The 13,834-nt window shown below is 39.4% G+C and overlaps 1 protein-coding gene across 1 annotated transcript; it reads left to right on the top strand.

Moving 5' to 3' along the window:
• Positions 1–1,847: 1,847 nt before the first annotated feature.
• Positions 1,848–13,805, top strand: LOC101753765 (ABC transporter D family member 1). The gene is made up of 26 exons (XM_004960503.3): positions 1,848–2,010; positions 2,187–2,334; positions 2,443–2,722; positions 3,175–3,399; positions 4,143–4,340; positions 4,503–4,957; positions 5,772–5,910; positions 5,993–6,071; positions 6,496–6,734; positions 6,843–7,147; positions 7,230–7,335; positions 7,427–7,591; positions 7,909–8,008; positions 8,093–8,201; positions 8,634–8,724; positions 9,528–9,652; positions 9,742–9,891; positions 9,979–10,051; positions 10,822–11,002; positions 11,090–11,248; positions 11,927–12,073; positions 12,161–12,367; positions 12,534–12,688; positions 12,780–12,832; positions 12,933–13,011; positions 13,190–13,805. Exons 2-26 carry the CDS (start codon positions 2,273–2,275, stop codon positions 13,274–13,276), a joined length of 3,969 nt encoding a protein of 1,322 aa, XP_004960560.1. The 5' UTR covers positions 1,848–2,010; positions 2,187–2,272; the 3' UTR covers positions 13,277–13,805.
• Positions 13,806–13,834: the final 29 nt, after the last annotated feature.

Here is a 13,834-nt window from a genome sequence, read left to right as displayed (position 1 = left end):
TGTCCGCCTAAACTTATGTCAGCAGTTTAAAAACAGAGCAGCATTAGTGCTGGCATGCATACGATAGGCACTTGCACCTGAGAGGCATTGATTCTCGGTTGTTGGTTTAGTTCCAGCCATACACCTGTTTGTATGGATGACCCGACAAGGACCTCCACGAACATCAATCCTATGGTTTGCATCTTAGGCCATGTTTAGTTACTCCCAACTCCCAACTTTGACACTATGCAAAAAGAAGATTCCCCATCACATCAAACTTGCGGTACATGCATGGAGTACTAAATGTAGATGAAATTAAAAACTAATTGCACAGTTTTGTTGTACTTTGCGAGACGAATCTTTTGAACCTAATTAGTCAATATTTGGACAATAATTCACAAATACAAACGAAACGCTACAGTGTGCTACAGTGCTCTAACAGTAATTTGGCACCTCCCAAATTCCCCAACTAAACACGGCCTTAATCGTCAATCACCTGGGAGTATCATCATTCATCAGCTAGCTCGTCTAGCAGACCAAATAATAAATAACCCATCAGCGTTTGCAAGCATGCGTGTGACGACATGATTCATTATGCAACATGGGCAACGGATATCAGGGCACTGTAACTTGATTTTAACCACAAGCCATAACAAATAAACCGCTTCTAGAAAATGTCCACGGTTAAGTTTGTTTGCTTGTAGAGAGGTGTGAAACTGAAACTGTATATGCAAAGTGCCCAGCACGTTCTGCAAGTGCAAAATATTGAGCTGGTTGGCCGGGTCAGCAGCTCTCAGCAGCAGCCTTGCCGTGTAAGCTCCTCAACTTAACGGCCCAACAGCATTGAATAATGCTTGGAAGCACAAGAAAGGGAAGTCCTTCCCTTAAAAAATTGACACAACAACTAACACGATACATTTGCATCGTAGTCCTTCAAATGTTCCTGTTTAGCATTGTTACGGCACGTATACTCCACCCGCTACAATACTTGGTTGACGTATTATAAACCACAGTGTGTATTGTATATATATGCGCGGTTGGAATGTTACCTTCTAAGGAGAGCTGCCATTTTTATCGAATGGATTTGTTTAATAACTCCTATTTTTTTTGGTGAAATCCTATTCTTTTTTAGAGGCGAAATCCAATTCCCATAACTTGATTTCATTACTTTTAGTGTATAGCTCTTCTTAGTGCCTGAATTCTAATAAGAAAGTTTTAGTTTTATATTTTATTGAAAAATGCCTTGCTAGTTTCTATTTCCTTAATTATAACTTCACATTAAAAATAACACCAATTAATGGTTAATGCATGATTCATGTGAATCTTTCTTTTCTTTTAGGTAATTTATGTAAAGATAAATCCTTAAAGTGAGGTTCTCAAAGACAAATCTTCAAAGTGAAGCCTCTTTTTTTAGACATGGCAAGATCCAATCTAGATGATTTGTCTACATCACTGTACTAGTCGTGTTGCAAGTTGTAATAATGTTATGGTACTTGGCTGGTTGACTTTTGGAACATGAGGAAATGCAATTTCATTTGAATCTTGAGCCATAATAGAGAATATATGCTCATGCATGTTTGGTTGACAAAGGATCTCTTTTTTTTTTTCGAGGAGAAGGAAACAAAGGTTTGTCCAGATACATGCATTTCATGGATTGTTTCTTGTGTAATAATGCCAATAAAGGGAACTGAACAATAAGGATTTTGAAGCTTCTACACGTCAAGGAAGAAAAGGAGAGTAAACAGACTTAAAATATGAAAAAACATAGGACGCTTTTAGCAAAATTTCTGGCACCTGCCTCGACGTACAAGAGTTTTGTTTGGGGATTCATGGAGGATTCTCTCTCTATCACGTCGCGCTGTCAGTCTCTCTTTTCAGCACAGTGCTCGTCCCTCTCTCTCTCTCTTAAATCTCATCAATATTATTTTTACTCTCCCTCGTCTCCCCTGCTTCGCGGCATCTACTACTACTCCTCCCACCTCGTCTCCGGCGGGCGATCTCTCCGATCAGCCCCCCTCCGCCGAGATCGAGGTAACCCTTGACTTCGCCGCCTGCTCTCATCTCCCGCTACAGGCCCCGCCGCTGGCCTGATTCCGCCCCAGAATTCGCCCATTCCTACTCTCCTCTCCTCTCCCGTCCTGATGGCGCCTCACTCACTTGACCTGGCCTTAAAAATTCTACTTTTCTTGTGTCCAATTCGGTTGCAGCGATGCTCCGTGGCGAGGTGAGGACGCCCTGATTCCGCGCTGTTGCCGTACGTGAGATCTCGGGGTGGCCATCTCGCGGCGGCGACATGCCGTCTCTGCAGCTGCTGCAGTTGACGGACCGCGGACGGGGGCTTCTGGCTTCCAGGAGGTCTGCTCCGATTGCTCACAAAGTTTGCTCCTTTTTTTCTTGCCATTCTTCCCAATTGCGTCGTGGAATGCGGTGTTTGTCTCCTTACCGTCTCTCGTGTGGAATCAGGAGGACTCTCGCGGTTGTTTCTGGCGCGCTGATTGCTGGTGGAGCTTTGGCCTATGCCCGGTCAAGTCAAAGCCAGCGGAGCAGGCGTTCGGAGGCAAATTATGGCAGCGAAGCCAGTGAATTGGCCACCAATGGGGATGGGTTGAGTCAAAATTGTAGATTGGCTGCAACAAAGCAGAAAAAGAGTGGGCTTAAATCTTTGCATTTCCTAACTGCTATCCTGCTCAAGAAGATTGGTCCCAATGGCACACGCTACCTTCTAGGCTTGGTATTAACAGCGGTAAGTTCCACCATTTTCTATGATGAATGTATTCTATTTTGGAACTTTTGGCTTGTCACAAGTGATTCCAATGTTGCAACTGGCCTACTGCTGCTAGCATATAAAGGAATCATTTGTGAATAAATCTGTATTACTCATCCTAGTTTCTTAACAAGGAAAGCAACCTAACAATCCCATGTCAATGAAGAAAGTTGGCAAAAAAAATTTCCTGAAAAATAGAAAAGAAACAATCTATGTCTAATGCATTTTCCATATGTTTTGATGGCAAAATTTCGAATGTCTAAAAACATTTTATCCTGACTATTTAATAAAATGTTACTACCATTGCTAGAAACTTCTTTTTTTTTTTACTATTGCTAGAAGTTTCCGTTTTTCAGATGTCTACCTTTGGGAGTTTTAGACAGTATGAGAAGCTTTACTAATGATCTACAGCACCACATTCTTTTTTGCAGGTGCTGCGTACTGCTGTGGGGCATAGATTGGCAAAAGTTCAAGGCTTTTTGTTTAAAGCAGCATTTCTTCGGCGTGTCCCAACATTTACACGCTTGATCATAGAAAACCTTATACTATGTTTCCTCCAATCCACATTATATCAGACATCAAAATACTTGACAGGGTCTTTAAGTTTGCGTTTCAAGAAAATTTTAACCGATATCGCTCATGCTGATTACTTTGAGGTACTTCTACTGCAATTTGTTTCTGCATTGGTTCCATTTTGTTTTACTCCCTAGTGCACACATTTCTCACCTGCATTATTTCCTCAGAATACCAGGAAGAGTATTATAGAGTTTGAATGCCAATAAAGAGTATTTTCTAAGTTCTTATCTATCAACAGACTAATTTTGTTCTTGTTGGTATTATGTCATAGATTATAGGGACCATTTATAAAACTAGTGATCAGTGCAGCAAAGATCGCATACGATAAAACACTGTAGCTGTTATGTCATAGAAAAAAAAGAAATTCCATAAAATGGGGAACTATGTTTCATCATGTGCTATTCTCCTACAATTTAGAGATGAATATCGTTTCTGTGATAGTCAATTATAGTATTGGGTTGGTGCATGAAGAAATGTGCTTACTATTTTTTTTTCTAGTGCTGTTTACCAGTAATTTTTTTATCTTACCCTTTCTAGTGCTCCCATTTTCTTTATGCTAGTTGAATTTGCCTGCCAGTTTTTAATTTATGCTAGCATTAATTACTTTTTCAGTAAGGTTGTTAAGATTATATTTGATTTTGGTTTTAGAAGCTATTTTTTCCTGTTTTCCTTCATGTCTTATTAGGAGAATGCAGTTGCTTTTATTCATGCTTGCGCTTTTAGTACACATGCTAGCAGCTATTTTTTCATTAATTTAATACTTCTCCTTTTGAAATACAATTTTGACAAGACATTTTCGCACTCTTTTTTGCTTTATGTCCAGAATATGGTTTACTACAAAATGTCACATGTGGATCATCGAGTATCAAATCCGGAGCAAAGGATTGCTAGTGATATCCCAAAGTTCTCTTCTGAACTAAGTGAGCTTGTACAGGATGATCTGGCTGCGGTTGCAGAAGGGCTAATATACACCTGGCGTCTCTGTTCGTATGCTAGTCCAAAATACGTGTTCTGGATTATGGTAAATTCTTGATACAAAATCTTGGTAGTGATGCTTTATTTACTTATATAGGATGTGATAGCCTATAATAACCTCTATGAAAGCTATTAGTATTTTGTAATGACAGCCAGTTTCTTCCCCCACTCATTACTTGGTAATATTATAATATTTAAATGCTTTCAGGCATATGTACTAGTTGCTGGTGGGGCAATAAGGAAATTTTCTCCTGCTTTTGGAAAACTGAAATCCACGGAACAACAACTAGAAGGAGACTATCGTCAACTGCATTCACGATTAAGAACACATGCTGAGAGTGTGGCATTTTATGGTGGTGAGAACAGAGAAGCATCTCATATTATGCAGAGGTTTGATGCTCTTGTTGGGCATCTGAATCTTGTGCGTCATGAAAACTGGTGGTTCGGCATGATTCAAGATTTCTTTCTGAAGTATTTTGGTGCCACTGTGGCAGTTGTCCTTATCATTGAACCATTCTTCTCTGGCAACCTTAGACCTGATTCATCAACCCTTGGAAGGGCTGAAATGTTGAGCAATCTTCGATATCACACAAGTGTGATCATATCATTGTTTCAGTCCCTTGGGATTCTTTCTATCAGTTCAAGACGTTTAAATATCCTTAGGTACAGTTTTCCATCTATTTTACGAATTGTTAACATTACATCATTACCCCATAGGTCTGAATCATGGAAGGTGAACCTTTGCTCCAAAAGTTACTGAACAGTGGTGCATTCTATCTAATTAAATCTACTTTTTTTTTATGCCCTTGCAATTTGACAATAGTGATACTTCCTGTTCCATTTCTGACATGCAGACTGAAAATAACTTCTTCTTTTTTTCATGAAACTGTTTTAGTGCTATGATCCACATATTTTGTGAAGAGGGAAGATTCTCACTTTTGCTTTTTGTTGTTTAGTGGTTTAATATTTTTCCAAGCCAAAGACACTATGTCATTTTGTGTAGTGCTTGGACAGAGCGTAACTGGAAATTGTTACATCCTGTTCATGATATGCTGCCAACTTGTGATTTAGATAATATTTAATTCAGAAGTACTTTTCAATTTGTGCAGCTTATGACGTTATTCTCTATTGATTTGACCTGTTGCATTTTGTGTTAGGTGACCTTTCTATATTCTAGTATATGAGATCATGAAAATTGGCAGAGCCATTAAAGTTTTGAACTGGTGTCCATAAAAAAACACACACAGTAACTTTATGATTATTTCGATAGACCATACTTTATGCAGAATACAGCTGGACAATGTCAGCTTACTTGCAAAACACAGTGACTTTGATTTCTGTTTGGAAAACTTTGGTGGGGTCCTTCCTTGCCCCTTTTGTGTTCCAGATGCGTTTTCTGCTCATCTGCTGCTTTTGAGTTTGAAACTTTGCACCATCATGATTGTGATGCCTATGGACTTTCAATGTAATTTCACAGTGGCTATGCAGACCGGATTCGTGAGTTATTGGATGTTTCACGTGAGTTGTCTGGTATTCGTGATAAATCATTGAATCACAATTCTTCTTCTGGAAATTATATCAGTGAAGCAAACCATATAGAATTTTCTGATGTTAAGGTAATAATAACATGCTGGTTGGAGTATCATATTCATTTTTTATGTGCTTTATTTTCAAGTTTCTGATTTGAAGTGATTGCAGGTAGTCACGCCTGCAGGTAATATCTTGGTTAACGATTTGACTCTCCGGGTAGAAACTGGTTCGAATCTTTTGATCACTGGTAATCTTCTTCTACCAAACATTTGCTATTGTGAATTTAGACTTATGACGTGACTGGCACACTGCTTTCTGCGATGAAAATTAAATTGATTTGAAGTGTAGTCCCCAACATATATGGGCTGATATGCAAATGTATGTTACTATGTTTCCTTAGCTTGATGTGCATTTCTATTTTATACGCTGTAGACCATTTGTAAATCAACAGCTATTTGATTGTGTGATAAGGAAGTCTGTACAGTCTTGACACCCGCTTGAAGGATAGTGTTGAAATGTTCTGCATGTATTCTTGGATGATTTTAGATTCCTTTTTGTATGTCTCATTATGATCTCAAACTCTCAGTGTATGTATCTTTGCACAAAACATCTGTTTTCATAAGCCTATGTCTCAATATATTCACAATTTTACGGATTTATTCTTCTTCCAGGTCCCAATGGTAGCGGAAAAAGCTCCCTTTTCCGGGTCCTTGGGGGTCTATGGCCACTGGTATCTGGCCACATTGTTAAACCTGGTGTTGGTTCAGATCTGAATAAGGAGATCTTTTATGTCCCGCAAAGACCTTACACGGCTGTTGGAACACTACGTGAACAACTAATCTATCCTCTTACAGAAGATCAGGAGATTGAACGTCTTACCTATGATGGCATGGTGGACCTTCTAAAGAATGTAATGCTTTCTAAGTTGGATATTTGCATTGGTATTGTGGCTTCTTGAGGCTTGAGGTGCAACTTAGCACATGAACCTGCTGGATTTCTAACCATGCCTGTTTCACAGGTTGACCTGGAATACTTGCTAGAACGCTACCCTCTTGATAAGGAAATTAACTGGGGTGATGAGCTGTCCCTTGGTGAGCAACAAAGATTGGGAATGGCCAGGTTATTCTACCATAAGCCAAAGTTTGCCATCCTTGATGAGTGCACTAGTGCCGTAACGACTGATATGGAAGAACGTTTTTGCAAGAAGGTTCGAGCTATGGGTACATCCTGCATAACAATATCTCATCGCCCAGCTTTAGTTGCATTTCATGATATTGTTTTGTCCTTGGACGGTGAAGGCGGCTGGAATGTTCAGCATAGAAGGTTGAAACCCTTTAAATAAGTTGTTAAATGTATGTTCTCTGAATTAATTCACTAAAGTTTTAGTAATATACTAATTTTGCAGGGAGGACTCTTCCTTTTCCACTGAAGAGTCTGATTTTTCTTCATTAGAAACTGATCGTAAATCTGATGCACTGACTGTTCAAAGGGCTTTTATGAGCAGGGCAAAGGTATATGATTTTTGTCTACTGGATTTCTGTTCCATCATCATTAACAGGCACAGCTTATCGTATGTTTCTGTTTTATGGGTTTCCTCACCAGAGCAATGCTTCGTTGGGGTCCAAGGACCATTCGTACTCTACAGAGGTCATAGCAACATCCCCTAAGGTGGAAATAGAACATGCAGTACGGACATCTCGGGTTCCACATTTGCGATGCCACCCAAGACCTTTGCCTCTCAGAGTAGCTGCAATGCTCAAAATACTAGTATGCTGTTCTCCTTGGTGCCTCACAGTTCCTCTTTAGATTCGTGTTCTCCAATAATTCATATTCAGCCCCTACTTTAGAATTTAGATATCTTTGCTTGTTGGTTGCTCCTTTGTTTGAACAAAAACATCTAATGTGATGTAATAACTAATAACCTTTCGAGTATACTAATGCTCTACAAACTAAGGAATTATTAAAAAAAGGAGAAGATTCTACACATAGATCGGATGAAGCCTCTTGAACTAGCTCTAGGAACTTTATTCTCGATGTTGATACACCCTGAAATTCTTATGCTACTCATTTCCTTCGCTCCCCAGGTTCCTAAACTACTTGATAAACAAGGCGGGCAGTTGCTTGCTGTTGCTGTACTTGTTTTCTCTCGTACATGGATCTCTGATCGTATTGCTTCATTGAATGGTTCTTCTTTTTCACCCTTGGATATCTTTCATAGTTAGAAAAGCTGCAAGTAAATTTCTCATATGATATGTCTCATCTTGCCAGGGACAACTGTGAAGTTCGTCTTGGAGCAGGATAAAGTTGCCTTTATTCGCTTGATTGGTGTCAGTATTCTACAAAGTGCTGCAAATTCTTTTGTGGCACCATCTCTTAGGTAATCATTGGTTAACTCCATTTAAAAGATTTATCACTAGGTAATTGTTACACATGGACGCCATAGGGCTTGTTGCTGCAGCTGTAGTGCACATAGGGCAACAGCTATAGATATGGCTGCAAGCACCAAAGAGACATAGCCTGCATGGAAGCCACGCAGCAAGATAGCAGCAGCTTCCATCGCAATAGATGAGGACAGCACATTGTTAGTTGTTTCGATGCTCTGTCTTATCTTAACATTAGGAAGCTGCATTATTTGACAATGTATCAGGGTTTGGTGTTAATTGCATGCACATCTCGCTAAGAAATTTTAATGAAGAACATGCAATGTTATCATCAGTGAATTGCATGCTACATCATCATCGTCATCATCAAAGTTTCTATAGTGGGAGTATTTAACGTAGGATTGAAACTTTTACATGTATCTGTACAGGACCCTTACCGCTAAACTTGCCCTTGGATGGCGGATTCGCATGACCAATCATTTGCTTCGATATTATTTGAAAAGAAATGCATTCTACAAGGTATCTCCTCGAGCAAAAACACACAAACACATTATTGCTTTAGTTTCCTTTACTGGTTACCTGTTGCACATTATAGCTTCTCGATATTCTAGTTATGGTATGACGGGACTTTGTAGGTGGTGTTATAGCTGTTCTGATATTCATTTGAATGCATCATTTATGTGACAGTCTGTACTAGTGGAGAGTTGGACACTATTTTGTTCAGTGTGAAATGCTGGGGTTGTTGCTTTGTTGGACACTTGCTTATGTAATTGTACGGGTGTGCCTCACAGAGCCAGCTGTTTGAAATTTGAATTATGGGCTTTTAATGGCAAAGGTAAACTAATACTTGAGCCGCTGCCTAAAACGTACCCGATACACGTTTGAGCTAGTCAAAATGTTCTTTTTAGTTAAATCATAAGGCAGAAATACTCCCAAGTTAGAAGTTGTGCCTTCTCAAAAATTCAAATTACTTTAGAGGTTCTAATGTGGATGCTCCAGTCTACATGATGGAACAAGATGCTGGAGTCTGGTACCTCCAGCACTCCAGTGGGCATCAACTTTGCGTGTATTGACCCAGGCTGGAAATTTGGAGAGGGATAAAAAACGATAAGGGAATAGGTTTGACCTGGGACGTAGCCCCCATGTCCTTTTCTATTGACTCCAATGCATTTATTTGTTCCTAGTTTTTTGTGAAGATGAAGAACCTGAGTGCTGAGACTGGAGATGGCCTAGCCATCATGCTGTCTAGTGGTGGCATGGCAATTGTTTTAGGGTTGAGATGGACAGGAAAAGTAACAAGTTATCCTGGTATATGTTTTCAGGTATTCAACATGTCAGGTAAAAGTATTGATGCGGACCAAAGATTAACACTTGATGTAGACAAGTTGACCACTGATCTTGCTGGCCTAGTTACTGGAATGGTAAAACCAGTAGTTGACATTCTTTGGTGAGTTATCCTTGCATCTATCGCTAATTATGAACTTGGTTTAAAGTTACCCTAGAATTCATTGTGATAATTCTAGCCAAATTCACCAGGTTTACATGGAGAATGAAGCTCTTGTCTGGACGAAGAGGAGTTGCTATACTATATGCTTACATGTTACTGGGTTTGGGCTTCCTGAGAGCAGTATCCCCTGACTTTGGTCGTCTCTCAGGCCAAGAACAAGAACTTGAAGGAACATTCAGGTAAATACTGCATATGTTGTTGCGTCTTGGTAGAGCCAACGTGCCATTTAAAGAATTTGAAGCGCTAATCTGATGAGCTTTTGCCAGGTTCATGCACTCAAGACTGCGGACACATGCTGAATCAATTGCTTTTTTTGGTGGTGGTTCAAGAGAAAAAGCTGTGAGTTCCATTGCATTACACGGATAATACTCAAGTTCATACAAATGATATGTGTTTAATACCATCAGTTAATTAAATGCTTGTTTGATTATTTTAGCCTCAGTTGTGAAGTGCAACGATAGGTAAATAGTGGGTTGTTGAAAGGTAGCTGGATTTTTTTACCTTAAAAAGCATATTTTTGACTCAGAAACTCTGTTGAACATGTAACTACATTCTCACTTTGTAGCTTTATGAAACTAGATATTGCTTCCTTACTGCTTTATTGTGTTTATTACTCTATATTTAGTTCTGCCTGAGATAGTTTGCTTTCCGTACCTTGTTGCACCTTCCTAGCAAAGTTAATGTTTGCTTGTTTTATTCTTAAGAGTGCTTGTAGCAGCCTGATTCAGTTTTTTCAATGTGTTAGATTTAGAGATTATGAGATAAAACTGTTATCATTATCCCAGGCAGTGTGGCTTATTTATACACATTGCGTGTAGCCATGTACATGAGATGGAATATTGAAGAGCTAGGATAATATAATGTGGAGACCCAGCAGTTCCATTTTCTGATGCTTCTATATGGCATTTGTAGAGACCATTAAGTGTTTAGACTTTAGAAACTGTTCTTGTGGGGTTCTTTTTCAATTGTATTTGCAGTTCTAACAGACATGTTATGTTTATGAACTCTAACTGATAAAGGTTTTCCCCCCCAGTAGCTCTTCTGCTACCCTTATTGTGTTAGATGACATGAACCTGACTTTTCTGCTTATCATTCTTTTCATATATCAGATGGTTGATGCTAAATTTGTAAAGTTACTTAACCACTCAAAGATTCTCTTGAGGAAACAGTGGCTTTACGGTATTGTTGATGATTTTGTTACAAAGCAACTTCCTCACAATGTGACATGGGGTCTTAGTCTATTATATGCTTTGGAGCACAAGGGAGACAGAGCTTTGACCTCAACTCAAGGTTACTAATCTTCACAACTCTTCCATTCTACATTATTTTTCGTCTTAAACATCCCGAAATACATTGTTCCTTTGGTTTGTGTAACAGGAGAGCTGGCACATGCTCTACGATTCTTGGCTTCAGTGGTGTCACAGAGCTTCATAGCCTTTGGCGACATTCTTGAGTTACATAAGAAGTTCCTTGAACTCTCTGGTGGGATTAACCGGATCTTTGAGCTTGAGGAGATTATATGTGCCGCTCAAAGGAGTAAGTTCAAACCTTATTTTTTTACTCGAACATGCAGGAGACCTGCGTATCAATATATTAAGAAGAAAGGGTGTAGAACACGAACAGAATACACAGGTTTAGATAAAAACCTGTTCATCACCACACTCGCTCACTATTACGTTGGCTTTCTAACAGACAATAACAATCATGTTAAATTCTCTAATTGGATTTTTCAGTAAGGAATTATATAGCCCATTTTAAGTGTGCATAATATAACACTAAAACACAATATATTAGGGTAGTAATTGATCCTGTTATTGACCTGTCAGCTTGCATAATTCTGGCTCTACAGAATCTAGTGGTGTTTTATACAGCACATATTGTGAAGAATCCTGCTCAGCATGTTATGGTTGAGCTTGCCACCTCCTAAGAGTTTGGCACGTGAAATCTATGAAACAACATTCTTATAGCAATTCTTTTACCATGCCAAGTTAAATAGTAAGTCTCTAGCAGTGTACTGAAAATGGTGCGGTGGTCTTTATATGTTTTGTCAACAGTTGTGTGTTTGCAAAATTGCCAATAGTTGGCAGAAAATTTAATAGCTGCCACCCTGAAAAGGTTGAAAACTTCGATAATTGGGCCGGGTTGAAGTTTAGTGTTCATGTTCTGTCATTAGTTAAGCTTTCGATTCTGAACATGCTTTTAAAATTACTCCAGATACCGTGGTGTCTTCCAATGCCATCAGTGCATCCTCAGAAGATATTATTTCATTTCATGAAGTGGACATTGTAACACCATCACAGAAGCTATTGGCTAGCAAACTGTCATGCAATGTGGTACAAGGGAAAAGCCTTCTTCTGACTGGTATGCAATCTTCCTGCAGGCAATCTTCATTATTTTCTTATCTGCAGTGACCTTATATTAACAGGATTCATTTTACCTTTACTGAAGGTCCCAATGGTAGTGGAAAGAGTTCTATATTTAGAGTGCTCAGAGATTTGTGGCCCACCTTCTCTGGGAGAGTTATCAAGCCCTCTGAAGGGATGTTTCATGTCCCTCAGCGTCCATATACCAGCCTAGGTACTCTGCGGGATCAGATCATATACCCTCTCTCAAGGGAGGAAGCAGAGATGAAAGTTCTCTCGTTACATCAAGCTGGTAGGCCCACTTACTTTTTGGTATATGTGTCTATTGAATTAGTAAGAAACCATGTGTTTGAAAGTGTGAACATAGTTTTATGATTTGCTAGGAGGATGCTGGTTAAAAGGACGTACTAAATTATTTTGTTGCTTGTCCTGATAATGGGAAAACTCTGGCAATATAGGAAACAGATCTAGTGCTTCCATCCTGCTTGATGATCACCTGAAGACAATTCTAGAGAATGTGCGGCTGGTGTATCTTCTAGAAAGAGAAGGGTGGGATTCTACACCAAACTGGGAAGATGTTCTGTCACTAGGAGAACAACAGAGGCTTGGGATGGTCAGTATTAACTGTCAGGCCACCTTTATTTGTTCTTTCATTTTATATGTAGTTGAATTTATTGGAAGTAACTCTCTCATCGTTGTTCTAGGCCCGTTTGTTTTTCCATCATCCTAAGTATGGCATCCTCGACGAGTGCACCAAGTACGCTTTCTGTCACGATGCTCTTTTGACTTTTCCATTTTTTTAAAAAAACTTTTTGCTAATTAATTACTGCGGGTCCTAAAATTTTTCTTGATTGCAGTGCTACTAGTGTTGATGTTGAAGAACATCTGTACAGGCTTGCAACTAACATGGGCATAACTGTGATCACTTCCTCACAAGTAAGTGCTTGGATAATCCCTGCGACAACACAAAAAATTCTTATATTGGTGAACTGTTCGTATTAAGGGAAAAAAAAAGATGGTGAACTGTTGTCTGTTATCGCCCAAAATTCATACCTTGCTCTCAGGAATGAAATTAGAGTTTTGCTGAAAGACTGAAACATTTCCATGTTTACAGAGGCCAGCTCTGATACCCTTCCATGCCTTGGAGCTGAAGCTCATTGATGGCGAAGGGAACTGGGAGCTATGTTCAATCCGCCAGTGAGTGATGCCACACCTGAGCTGATGCTATCATATGCGCCGTCAGCTGCATGTACAAAAGCAAGCAGCTATCGCATTGCCATTGTGTATGATAATAGACAGTGGCAGTGTTGGTGTCCTGAAAGACAGCTATATTCTTGTCAGAATCTGCTTGGCGTAGAACAACAAATCACTCGTAGTTTAGCTTACATCAAGGAGAAGGGTGGTGCGTGATTGTGATCCATGAATGATGTGTGGCGAGGTTTCACTTGTAGAGGTGTTTCAGAGTTGCAGTAGTTGGACAGCTGCAGAGCAGAAGAGAACATGTAAATTAGCAGATACCTACTGATTCATTGTATTAGATTATGTGTAGTGTAGTAGATATATATATGCTATCGCAGGCAAAGCAATAAATAATGTGGACGCTGCAAGGGCTAGCGGCATTTTAGAGCAGAGGCTGTACTGTAAATGACAATAATTTGTAAAAGTGTCGTTCCTTTTTGTCCATCTTTTTTTAAGAAAAGGAAATTTGCAATCCATGCATGCTTGGTTTATTTCTTGTGACTGGAAATATGTGCTGCAT

This window comes from Setaria italica, chromosome III, assembly GCF_000263155.2.
Source record: "Setaria italica strain Yugu1 chromosome III, Setaria_italica_v2.0, whole genome shotgun sequence".
Taxonomy (NCBI): Eukaryota; Viridiplantae; Streptophyta; class Magnoliopsida; order Poales; family Poaceae; genus Setaria; species Setaria italica.
This window is presented reverse-complemented; position numbering and strand designations above follow the sequence as displayed.